Raw genomic sequence first — 12,902 nt, forward strand, 5'->3', positions numbered from 1 at the left:
GGAACCACTAAGCTAAATTCTCCAGCCCCAGGATATACTCTTAAGTGAAATAAATAAGACACAAGTGTAAATACTGAATATTTTCTCTGGTGTGAAAAACTATAATTGTATATAAGATCCTAATGGTATAATTGACAATGTAAAATAGGAAGAAAAGGGCTAAAGGTGTAGGGGAAGTGGGAAAGGCAGGGGAAAGGCAATAAGGGAAAAGAAAAAATATGAGAAAATAGAAATAAAGTATTTGTAAACAGGGAAGGGAGTAGGGGGTAAAGTGAGGGCAGGGGTAAGGGGAAAAAGTGAGAACTAAGACCTGTCATGTAAAGGTACAAGATCCCAATGATGGATATAACTGTACTGTATACCTAAAATGTACCAATAAACTCAATGAGAAAAAAAATTCTTAGTTAAAAATTTTAACTAAGAGGTAAGTATAGTATAATGATTAAAAGGATGTATTATAACTAAGATTGCTAGATTAGTAACCAGGCTTTTCTGTTACTAGCTGTGTAACCGAAGGCAACTTTCTAACCCTTAGTTTCCTTCTCTGTAAAGTAGAGATAATAATGTCTATTTTATAGGCCTATTGTGGGTGATCAAATGACAATGTCTGATACATAATATTCAATAAATGTCAGCTATTATTAGCAAAAATTAGAATTTATGCTAGACATGTGGCCAAAATTGGGCAAATACCTACTTGTAGGTAAATATTTAGAAAACCCCATGCTTACATATGATTGTTTTCCTCTATTAGGATATTGACATAGCTGCTTCTACAGGAAAAGCTGTTGATACTCATATTATAGTAATTTATTTCTGCATTGTTTTTGCAGTATTCCAGGATAATTTGAAGATTTTTCGTAGGATGAAAGGTGGCCGAGTTGCTGTTGATGAACTGATTCCTCTTTTGGTTAGCATGAACATCTCCATAACTCCTGAAACAGTTCAGGAAGTGATAAAATATACCTATATTGACAGTGAGTTATTTGAACTTCGGATATCAATTTTGTAATTCATTCTTTGCTTCTCTATTTTTTTCACTCTTGATTCTTTTGCCACCAACTCTGTTGGTGTTGACAGTAAAAGATAGTCTAGAAAACTTAAATGAAAACCTTTTAAACTTTGTGAAAGGATAAGAGTAAAATGGATTTTTTAAAATCTTCAGATTGTGGGTAAACATTCCCATATCAAAAGAACAGGGGATAAAAAGATCAAAGCAAAGCCAGAACAAGATGCAGAAGGGCAGACATGAAATACTACAGCTCCATGTCCACCATGTTTAGGGCACATGGTGGTAAGATGTGAGTTCTTTCAGGTTCAAGTAGCCCTGCCATTGCCTGCCTGGCCTCTCAGACTGGCTCTGCTCCCTGCCTGTTGCATCCTCAGCAGACATTCCATGTTCCTGGCATCTCCAGTACAGCTTTTGCTTCACTCTCACAGCTTCTGCTGTGACTCTGACCCTGCAAACATATTGCCTGGCCTGCCAGGCTTTCCTTTGAAATCTGGATCGAAACTCCCATGACCTCATAATTCTTGGCTCTTGTTGCCTGTACATCCAGCAACATTCCAAGGTCTATTGCCAGCTTGAGTAGTAGCCAGGCACTCTTGGACCACAATTACAGTGGCCTCTGATTGCCTAGATATATAATGCGGTAAAATAAATCCTGGGAAACCAATTTCCTAGTTCAACCTTTCTTGAGCGGGTGATCCCAGAGACACTCTTCTTCAATAAAATGTTTACATGTTTGCAACCTTGAGCCTGCAGGTGATTGGGGTCTTGCTGTTTCCTGAGATGCCTGCAAGGCAATTTTCTTCTTGTCCCAATTCATAGTGCTTGGTTTCTTTTTAATGATGCTAATCTCTTCAGCAATCACTACTCTTTGGCCCCAGCTTCACATGTGCTTGTTTTTTGACCAAACTAAAACATTTTCAAATCTTTCTGTTCTGCTTTTTGCTCCTAATTCTCACTGTAAAAAGAACAGCCAGTAATACCCTGCCACAGCCTGAACATTGAGCTGCCTTGAAAGTTTCTCTGTCCATTAAATTAGTCTTTTGCCTTCAAAGTCAATCTCACATAGAGTTTTAGGACAGGGATAAGTTATAGATAAAATTTGTCAGAATATAGCATGCATGGCCTCTAGTCTGATTCTCAAGAGTCTTTGTTCCCCATATGAAAGCTCATGAGGTCAGATTTATCATCTGCATTCCTGTAGACATTTTGGTCTTCTAAGCTTCCACTAGATTTATCCATCAATGTCTGCTTACAGTATAGTAGGGCTTCCCTGTCTGTGTCTCAAAACTTTTCCAAACACTTCCCACAAACCAGTTTCAAAGGCTTCTAAGCCATGTAATCAGGTATGTGAGGACAATGAATCTCATCTTTTTGGTACCAGTTTTCTACATCAGGCAGCTTTTCCATTGCTGGGAGAAAACACCTGACACCCACAACTGAAAAGGAGGAAAGGCTTTGTTTGACTCATGGTTTCAGAAGTTTCAATTTATTGATGACTGGGTCTAAGGCAGAAACATTATGGAGGAAGGGAGTGACCGTGGAAACCTGTAGTCTTCTTGTCAGCTGGAAAGCAGAAAGCAGGGGGAGCGTACAAAAGAGGAAAAAGCTATGATCCAGATAGAGTCCCCAGGATCACATCCTATGATTCACACCCAAATGTTCTCTTACTAATACCCTGGACATCTCTCAAACCAATCAAGTTGACAGTTAAACATCATACTGAATAAGATACAGTTCTTTTTAATAACAGTTGCTTTGCAGTATAGTTTCAAATTGGGGATTGTGATACCCCTACCTTGTCTTTGTTGCCTAGAATTGCTTTTGCTATTCTAGGTCTCTTCTTGTTCCACATTAATTTTTAGATTGTTTTGTCAAGGTCTGTGAAGTATGCTGCTGGAATTTCAATTGGGATTGCATTGAATCTATATAGTAGTTTTGGAAGTATGGCCATTTTCACTGTGTTGGTTCTTCCTACCCAGGAGCAAGGGATGTGGGAGTATAGACTAGTACAACCTCTGTGAAAATCAATATGGAGTTACCTCAAAGAAATAGGGCTAAAGGTCCATTTTACCTAGCTATTCCCCTGCTGATATCTTCCCAAAAGAATTAAAAGAATCATACCACAGCAATATATGTGTACCCATGTTTTCAGTGGCATAGTTTGTAATAGATAAAACTTGGAAACAGCCCATTTGCCCATCTGCCGGAGCCTGGATAAAGAAAATGTGGTTTTTAAAAAATAAAATGGAGTACTACTAAGCCATAAAGAATGAGAAATATCAGACATTTATAGCTAAATGGAGGCACATTGAGGTGATACTCTTAAGTGAGATAAATAGGACACGCGTGTAAATACCAAATAGTTTCTGTGGTGTGAGAAACTGAAGGTATAAATAAGGATCAAAATGTACAATAGATAATGTAAAATAGGAAGAAAAGGTGCAAAAGGGAAGGGGAAATTAGAGGGGTAAGGGAAAGGAAAGATGGGGAAGGAATTAATATGAGAAAAAGAAAAAATGGAAACAAAGTATTTGTAAATAGAGTGGGGTGGAGGGGTTGAAGGGAGGGCTGGAGAATGGGGAAAAATGAGAATCAAGATACATTTATGTAAAGGTACAAATCTCCAGTGGTGAATGTCATTATAATGTATACCAAAAATGTACCTATAAAATTAATTTTAAAAAATCAATTCCATTGCAGGAGTGAAGTAAAACGATAAGAAAGAAAGAAGCAAAGAAAGACAGTTCTTGTTCTGAGGGAGCTTACATTCTAGTAGGGAGAGCTGAGTAGACTTAAAATTATAATGCTCTGTGGCAATTAGATCTCCTTAAAGAAGTATTGAAAAGTTGCTAGTACACACTGGAAACACCTACAGAAAGAATATTGGAGGAAGTCTGAGTTAAATCTTGAAGAATAGATCAGTTGAGGTCAATTGGTTGAAGGTGTGGGTGAAGGGTGAGAAAGATATTTTAGGCTGAGGTAAATGTTTTTGTAAATATAGCAGAGCAGTAATCACCTATGGGATTATTTTCAGTGGGCTTCATTTTTTTTTTTTCCATTTGTTAATGGTGGCTTTGTGGTGGGTGTTTTGTTACATATGTGTGGCCTGGATATAAAATCAGACTGTATAGAATACTATTATGTTGTTATATATGGTGAGTTCTGGGGTGGTGAACACGAGTGGAGGGATATATTGGAGTATGAAGATACCTTGTAAAAATGGAGATTTTAGACTAACTTCAAGCCATATTATTAAACAGTCTTGAGGGAACGCCCTACAAGAAACAACAGAATCTTACAAAACTGTTGCAGTGTGTTCCTTTTTAGTTTATGAATTCTGGTTTGGGTCTCTATGTCTCCTGCTTTACTTGAGAAGGTAGATTGGACAAATAATACTAATTTTATAATATTATTATAGGAATTAAACTTAGGCATCTGTCATAGTGCTTGGTTCCATGAACAGACTCAAGAAATGTATGACAGAAACTGGAGTCACCCTTGATAAGTTCATTTCTCTCTTTTCCTCATGCATTTATTATAAAGTTCTCTTATTTTAAATGCCTACATATCTTAAAGCTATTTCTGTCTACCTATCTTAGTCTAAGTCAACATAAGCTTTCCTTGGGACCATTGTAGTTCACCCTCACATTTCTAACCATGCCTACTTTTATCCCCTTTATCCTGTGAGCAATTATCTTTTCAAAGCACAAGTCTGATCATGTTACCCCCTATTGCATATAATTCAAGAATAATTATTGTGATAAAGAACATTTCAAGGTAGTGTACAAGGCTTTGCATAGTCTGGTCTTTACTCAGATCTTCATCCTTATTTCAGACCACTTGTATACTATGCACCTTCTTGTTTGCTGTGCTGTTAAGCACTCCCTTACTCTCATCAATTGTAAATTATTGATTAAAGTTTCTTATATACAGTAGTCTTGTAGTTAGTATTGTTGGTGGGGTGATTATAGACCTATAGGTTATTTCTTGGGTCTCTTTGATCTCAACCAAGAATCATTTCTTATGGTTTTATTAATCTAGATAGGGAACGAAATAGTCATTTCAGATTCTAGAATTTTTCTTTGGCTACCAGTGACTAAATAATTCACATTTGTTTCAGAGTTTCATGATAGGTATTTATTATTATATTGAAGCGAAAAATAAATTTTGAGCAATCCATGGAAGTGGTTGACAACCACATTTTCATAGTTGCTTTGTCTAGAGCTTTCTAAATGAGGAACAGATAAAAGCAATATAGCTTTCTCTATAGGATTAGTATATGTATAATTTGAGTGATCGAATTTGAGAGCTTTGAACACTGATTCTTTGACTTATCTTAAGACTTAAGTATTCCATAAGAACTTGGGACATGGAACCAGTCTACAAGATGTGCCAGGAATTTATTGGAGAGACTATGAGAGATAGTAGAACCATAATCAAGAACAGAATGAGTATAATTACTAAGAAATAAGCAACCAGAATGTAGGAAGCAGTTGCTAATCAGAAGGCTATTTATCACTGATTTGTTTTAGCACTTATTTGATTGGTTTAAGTACATATTTGCTTTGTAGTAATTTAAAGGTCTACAACTGATACATCTATCCCTATCTACATCTGTGTATCTTACTAATTTTCAGAGAATCAGGGTGAATCAAACTTATACAATACGAAAATTATACTGTATACAATTTAATTCTTTGATTTAGTAGTCACTTTTAAAACTTCCATGTTTTTCTCAGCAACTTCTCTCATGCATGTTGCAAGAGATATTTTATTTTATTTTATTTTTTCCTGGTACCAAGGATTGAACTCAGGACTTTGTGCTTGCAAGGCAGGGACAGTACACTAAGCTAAATCCCTGGCCCTCTCATGCATGTTTTTGAATAGTTGATTTATCACTAGACTACAGAACAAATCCATATTATTATAGGTAGGTAAGTTAATTTCCAGGCTTTTTCATCATGCATAATAAAGAAAGTCAAATACATGGATGCAAGAATTATTAGGCAAAACAATTTTTTACCTCTGTATGTTGGAATGGCATTATTTAAGGTTACTGCAATTGGGCTGGTACTTGTATGCACTGTCTGAGAAGAAAAATAGCTTTCGACAAGAGCAGGAATGATTGGAAATTAAAATTATGAATGCTGAGTATATGAAAAGCATTAAGTAACTGGCTATCTGCTATCCACAGTGTAGACATTGCGGTATTCTTCATAGTCTTCAGTATATTTAGGGCCGGGGATTTAGCTCAGTGGTGCTGCTGTCTGCCTTGCAAGCACAAGGTCCTGAGTTCAATCCCCAGTACCACTCCCCGCCCCCGCCAAAAAATACTAAATCAACCAAATAAAAATCATTTTATTTTTGTTTGGTTTTTTTTTGTTGTTGTTGTTTTTTGAGACAGGGTCTCGCTGTATAGTTGAGACTGACCTGGAACTTACTATGTAGCCCAGGCTGGTCTTGAACTCACAGCAATCCTCCTGCCTCAGCTTCCGGTGCTGGGATTACAGGCATGCACCACCATGCCCGGCTAAAATCATTTTAAGGTGATAGGAAGTAGATATATTCCTGGGTACTGAGGAGACAGAATTGGAAGGCATATTCCCTATACTTGAGTTTACAGTCTAAATCAGTGCTTGTGAACCTGTGGCATGTGAGCCACAGCAGTCACTCAGAACCCTCTCCATTGTCGTGTGAGCCAAATCCCCCTAGCAGCTGAGCATTGGATATTCAGGTTCAGTGCAGTGTTGGCCTTGGCAGTAAGTAAGTGGGTTTTGGGTTGCAGTTTTGCCACTTGATCTCGGAAAGCTTCACCATCACTGGTCTAGAAAGGAAGGCAAAGAGTAAGTACTTTAAATACTACCTATAGTAAGTTCTCAAATATGTTTGTAAAATGAGTATTTGGATTATCTTACATAGGGGCCTAAAATATAACTATTTCTTTTGATACGAACTGTTTTATTTAGGAGAAAAACTATAGTTTTATATTAGTGAACTACTATTAATTCACTATTCCGGATATTAGCCCAAACTCATAATAACTGGTCTTCTCTTTCTACTTCCACATATTTATGCATTACTTTCATGTTAGACAACTATGACAGCTACATCTATATTCAAAAGCCAATACAGACAGTATCTGTATTTATTCTATTTCAGGTAACCACATGGTGGATATTGGAGATTTTGTATTTACTTTGGATGCATTTCAGAGCCAGTATGAAGATATTTGTAAGGGAGTTTTTGTTGCTCTAGCAAATCTTGTTTATAAATAATTTCTCCTTTAATTAAATTCTAATTAATAGATTTTTATCATACAAAAGGTTTTAAAAGCTTTCTTTGAATCCCTCTAACTCTTAAATAAAGGGAATAAAAATTTAGTATAATACCTAAGTAGACCTTCTTAATACTGATTATATAGTGATTCTCTCATAATTTTCTTTCATCTTGCCCTGATACATGGCACCATAAAGTCAACTTTAAAACAAAGTAGTTATACTAAACAATGCTAATATTTAATTTACAATCTGTAGGGCATTCTAACATCCTGATCTTGATTCTTTAAAATTTTTTAATATATTCTTTGCTATCCACTGTTTTTAGTTTTTCATTAAGAACTGTATGTTGTTTTTCATCTCTTCTTATGCACTTTGTGTTACTCGTTACATTTCCTCTAATTTGTCTAAATGTCATTTTATTAAGAATACCTAGGGCCAGGGATTTAGCTCAGTGGTTTTGCTGCCTACCTTGCAAGCACGAGGACCTGAGTTTGATCCCAGGTACAAAAAAAAGAAAGAAAGAAAGAAAAAAAAGAATACCTTTAGTTACATTTTTTTTTTGTACTGGGTCCTTGTACTTATGAGGCAGGTGGTAGAACCACTGAGCTCAATACCTGGCCCCCTTTGCTTACATTTTAAGAATTATATAGTTTCACAAAAAGAAACCCTGTTCTGAAATTTCCTGCCATCTATTCCAGAGGCAATATTTAAAATGTTTTAGCTGATTCACTCATATTTATATTTGTAACATGTTTATATTATTAATTGTTCATTTCCTAAATAAAAAATTAATTGACATAAAATTAATTATACATATAGGTTTAGTGTGATTATTTGATACATGTATACAATATGTAATAATCAGTCAAGGTAATTAGCATTTCCATCCCCTTCAGCACTTCTGATTTTGTTTTTCTGTTTGATGCTTTCCTAATTGTCTCTTTTATTGGTTTGCAGTGAATATTAATTATATTCATCTTGGGGAATTGATACATGTACTTTTTATTTATCTGGTTTTCTTAAAAAAGTATATTTACCACTGATTTTACCCAAAACACTGGGAATCTGAGTCCCCTTCATAAAATTGGCTGCACTGGGTATTCTAATTTTCCTGAAGAATTTTTCCATAGAGTACTCTGACTGACAATAGAAATCAACAGATTGCATATTGGAGAACTAATGTGGATTTTGTTGACCTCGGCATTTTGTGTGTGGCTGTCATTCTGGGAAAATTTGCTCACGTTTGAGACTCTTCTTCCATATCAGGGCCTTTCCTCATGTTTGATTAATAGGTTTGCATGGTATTCTAATTTGGAAATAATTTTCCCTCAGAATTTTGGATTTTATAGTTTTCATTGTTGTTGTTGAAGTCCAAATTTCTTTTTTTGGTACCGGGGATCGAACTCAGGACCTTGTGCTTGCAAGGCAGGCAGTGGAACCACTGAGCTAAATCCCTGGCCCTCTGATTCTTAACTCTTTGGATGTGCCTGATTTTTTTTCTTTGAAATCTTTTGGAATATTTACTTTGTATGCATTGTTCCAAAACCTCAAGATTAAGTGATTTGCAGTATATTGCTTTATACCTGTGTGTTGTGTACAGTATTCTTTGATTCAAAAACAAACTAAAAATGTTGTTGGTTATTTAATTTCTCCTATTTTTTTTCTTTTGTTTCTAGAGTTCTTGTTATTTGGATATTTGATATCCTACACTAGTTCTCTCTCTTTTTTTTTTTTTGAAGCAATTTTCTCCTTTATTTGGGCCTTATTTTCTTCTTCATTCATAACCAAACATTTACATGCAGAGAAAACACGATGTTCAAAGCCTTAGAGTGTGATCATAAAATTGTGGCCAAGGGCCAGTAGTTCAAGATAGACAACTCTGTGAAGTAAAACTTTCTAAGGTCAAACAAATAATATGTATTTCGCCTGCAGTTTACACTGCCATCTATCATTGGCCATTGTGTTGAAAGGGTGGACTTGTAATTTCTTTTATATCAAAACACTTTTTTAGTGTAAAAGAAAGCATTATTTTGCTTATTCCAGACAAGAGCTGTAAGTTAAGACTATAACCTTGGTTCCCCATATTTTAAATTGATTTTTCTGTTTTCTACTTTTTCCCTTAAAATTTTTAATTAAAACTTTTATTATTATATGTTTGCAGAACATGATGATTGTACTCACCATGGGGAGGAGTAGGTACATGTACATAACACACCTTAATATGCACCTTCAGCTTCACACTCACAGCTTCACACACTGCCCCCTTAGGGACACCCTGCCTGGCCTCCCAGGCTTTCTTCAGAAATCTGGTGGAAGCCTTCCTGACCCCACAGCTCTTCCATTTTCCATGTACCTAAAACTAGCACCATATGATGATGCCTCGGCTTGCTGCCAGCTGAAGCAGCTGCCGGGCTTCCTTCTCTCTTGGCTATAGGGGCCGATTGCCTGGATTGCTGAGCACTTTGAGCCTAATCCTGAGGAACAAATTCTCTAGGTCACTGCCATTCTGGAACATGGTGCTCTGGGACTTTCTTCGCAAAGCAATGTTTCACTTTTGCAATTTTTGAGGCTGCAAAGGTTGGAGTACTAATGCTTCTTGTGTTGTCCTCAGGGCATCTTCTCTTTTCTGTTCTTTCTCAGCAATCAAGATTGCCTCTGCTCTATCTTTGTAGTTTCCAACTTTTTTGGAGCTTCTTTTCTGGCCAAATTCAAAACATTTTAAATCATTTTACTGGGCTCTTTGCTCTTGATTTTTAATATAAATCTGGCTAAAGCCCCCAACAGGAGCCATGCCACTGCCTTGACATTAGACTGCCTTGAAATTTCTTCTTCCAGATTAGTTAGTCTGCCACCCATAATCTCAATCTCAGGCAAAGGCTCTGGACATGAGCAAAATGCAGACCAACTTTCCGCCGAGCCATAACACACGTCGTGTGGAGTCCAGCAGCCTGTGCAGTCCTTCGCAGCAGCAACCTCCTGAGCCTAGTCTTTACCGGCTTTCTTGTCTTCTGAGGTCTGACCGGAATCTCCCAGACAGAGCCACCTAAGGTGTTCCAGCTCTCCGCTTTAGTCATCATCTCTGAATCTTTCCTAACTTCACCTTCCCACAAGGGTTCCAAAGGCTCTTGAGCCACATGGCAGGTAACGTCACAACAGTGAATCCACTTCTGATACCAAATTCTTAGTTATTCTTCCCTTGTTGCTGAGACAAAATACTCAACACCCAGAGTTAAAGGGGAAAGGTTTATTTGGTTCATAATTTGTAGAGGTTTCAGTCCATAATCAGCTGGCTCTAAGGCAGGGTTACAGAGGGGCAACAGTTCCTGGTGGCAGAAAACAGCAAAAGCAACCAGGGACCATAAGAGCATCTTTCTGTCCCTTTTATCTAGACTACTTAGGGTGAGTAGGACTCACACCCTTAATCCTAGTGCCCTTAGGCCTAGCATTGCAAACTGAATCAGTCACACTAAATCCAGCCCCACCCATGACTGCTTGAGCCTCTGAGGAAACATCTAAACACAAGCCATAATGACTGCTATAAATATAGGTGTGCATCACTGTAGTATGATGTCTTTAACTCTTTTGGGAAGACCCTAGAAGTTGGATTGATCGGAATATACATTTTTAAGTTTTTGAGGAATCTCCTCACTGATTTCCATAGTGGTTGTATTAATTTACATTCCCACCAACAATGTAGAAGGATGCTTTTCCTCTACAACCTCTCCTGTTTGCTATTAATTTATTGGTAATGGCCATTCTTTCTGGAGTAAGATGAAACTTCAGTGTTTTAATTTGCATTTCTCTAATAGCCAGAGAAGCTAAACATTTTCCAATGTGTTAGCCACTTGTACTTCTTCTGAGTAGTGTGTGTTCATTTCTCTTGCCCATCTTTTGATTGGATCTTTTATTTGGGAGGGTGATTTTTTTTTTTTTTTTAGTTTTAAAAAAATCTATTCTAGATATTATTTCTCTTTCTGAGGAGGAGCTGGCCAATTTTTTTTTCTTTAAGCTATCTCTTCAGTCAGTTCGTTTCCTTTATTGTGCAGAAGCTTTTAAATTTGATATAATCCCATTTGTTAATTTTTTTATGTTATTTCCTGTGTAATTGATATTGTTTAGAAAGTCCTTACCTGTGCCTATGTCTTCAAGAGTTTAGCTATTTTATCTTCCAGGAGATTGTTTCTATTTAAATATTTAGGTCTTTGATTCATTTTTATTTTATTTTGGTACATGGTGACAGATATGAGTCTAAATTTAATCTTCTGCATGTGTGTCTGTGTAGTTCTTTTCCAGGTGGGCCCTTGGCTGTGGCTGATGGTATGGCAGGACTCTGGTAAAGCTTACAGGCATGTGCAGTTGTCTTCTAGGTGGGCTGTGGCTTGGGTACGTGTGCTCCCACCTCTGGGGTTGTGGGCACACTTACCGATGGTACAGCGGACCTCTGGATGGAGGCTGTGTGCCTCTGCAGCTCTTTTCTAGGTGGCATGGCTTGGGCAGATGTGCCCACACCTCTGGTGTTGTGTTGGGGCCTGGTCTGGGACCTGCCTGCAGCCGCACCACTCTGGTCCACACAGCGGCTCCCCGGCACATGGGTGCACTTACCAACTGTATGGCAGAACTCTGGATTTTTAAAAAAATAATTTCCTGTTTTTTATTTCCAGAGGTCAGCATTACTGAGTAAAGAATTCTTGGTTGGCATTTTCCCCTTCATCCCTTTGACCTATCACTCCACTCTCTACTTTTATATTCTCATCTGAGAAACCTGGGATTAGCCTTATTGAAACTTCTTTATGTATTATCTGCTAATATTTTCTTGCTGTTTTCACAATCCTCATTTTGTGTTTGATATTTGATTTTTTGATTGTAATGTAATAGGTCTTGCTTTAGTCTTGTTCAGGTTGCATCTGGTGATCTTTTAACCCTTTTGTGACTAAATGTTTTTTCAAAATTGGGAAAGTTTTCTGCTCTCACTTATTTTATTTACTTATTTATTTATTCCTCATTGAGTTTATTGGTATATTTTAGGTATACAGTACAGTTACATTCATTATTGGGATCTTGTACCTTTACATGACAGGTCTTGGTTCTCATTTTTCCCCCTTGTCCCTGCCCTCCCTTCACCCCCTCCTCCCCTCCCCATTTACAAACACTTTATTTCCATTTTTGCATTTTCTCCTATTTTCTCCTTTCCCTTATTACCTTTCACCTTATTTTAAATAAGCTTTCTATCCCATCATTGTCTTTCTTTTTTTTTTTCCACAAAGTCCTATGCCTTGAAAATTTGTTCTTTTTATGCTCTCCCATAAATCCTGTCATTATCCTTTTCCTCCTCTGATTGAACTTTTTGAGTTCATTGATTTGCTTTCTGCTTAATCAGTTCTGGTGTTGTTGCCCTTAATTGCAATTTAAAAAATTTCAGTCATTATATTTTCAGCTTGATGTATTTATTTGATTTCTAGAAAATAATTTCAACTTATCCATTAAATCTGTAATTTTTAATATTTTTTTCAGATTTTATTGAATTATTTACGTATTCTGGAAATTCAATGAGCTTCTTTAAAAGTTATCGTGAATTCTTTGTCAGGCAGTTTCTGTTTCTTTAGGATCAGCTA

General features: G+C 36.8%; 1 protein-coding gene across 1 annotated transcript in view; it reads left to right on the plus strand.

Annotated features, from left to right (window-relative positions):
• Efcab3 (EF-hand calcium binding domain 3) overlaps window positions 1-12,902 on the plus strand; it is a 215,970-nt gene that overhangs the window by 41,292 nt on the left and 161,776 nt on the right. The window contains 2 exon segments of the mRNA XM_019209488.2: window positions 834-977; window positions 7,172-7,243. Coding sequence (XP_019065033.1) covers window positions 834-977; window positions 7,172-7,243 — 216 coding nt within the window.

The sequence above is a fragment of the Fukomys damarensis genome, unplaced genomic scaffold (genome assembly GCF_012274545.1).
Source record: "Fukomys damarensis isolate Sample0158 unplaced genomic scaffold, DMR_v1.0_HiC HiC_scaffold_23, whole genome shotgun sequence".
Taxonomy (NCBI): domain Eukaryota; kingdom Metazoa; phylum Chordata; class Mammalia; order Rodentia; family Bathyergidae; genus Fukomys; species Fukomys damarensis.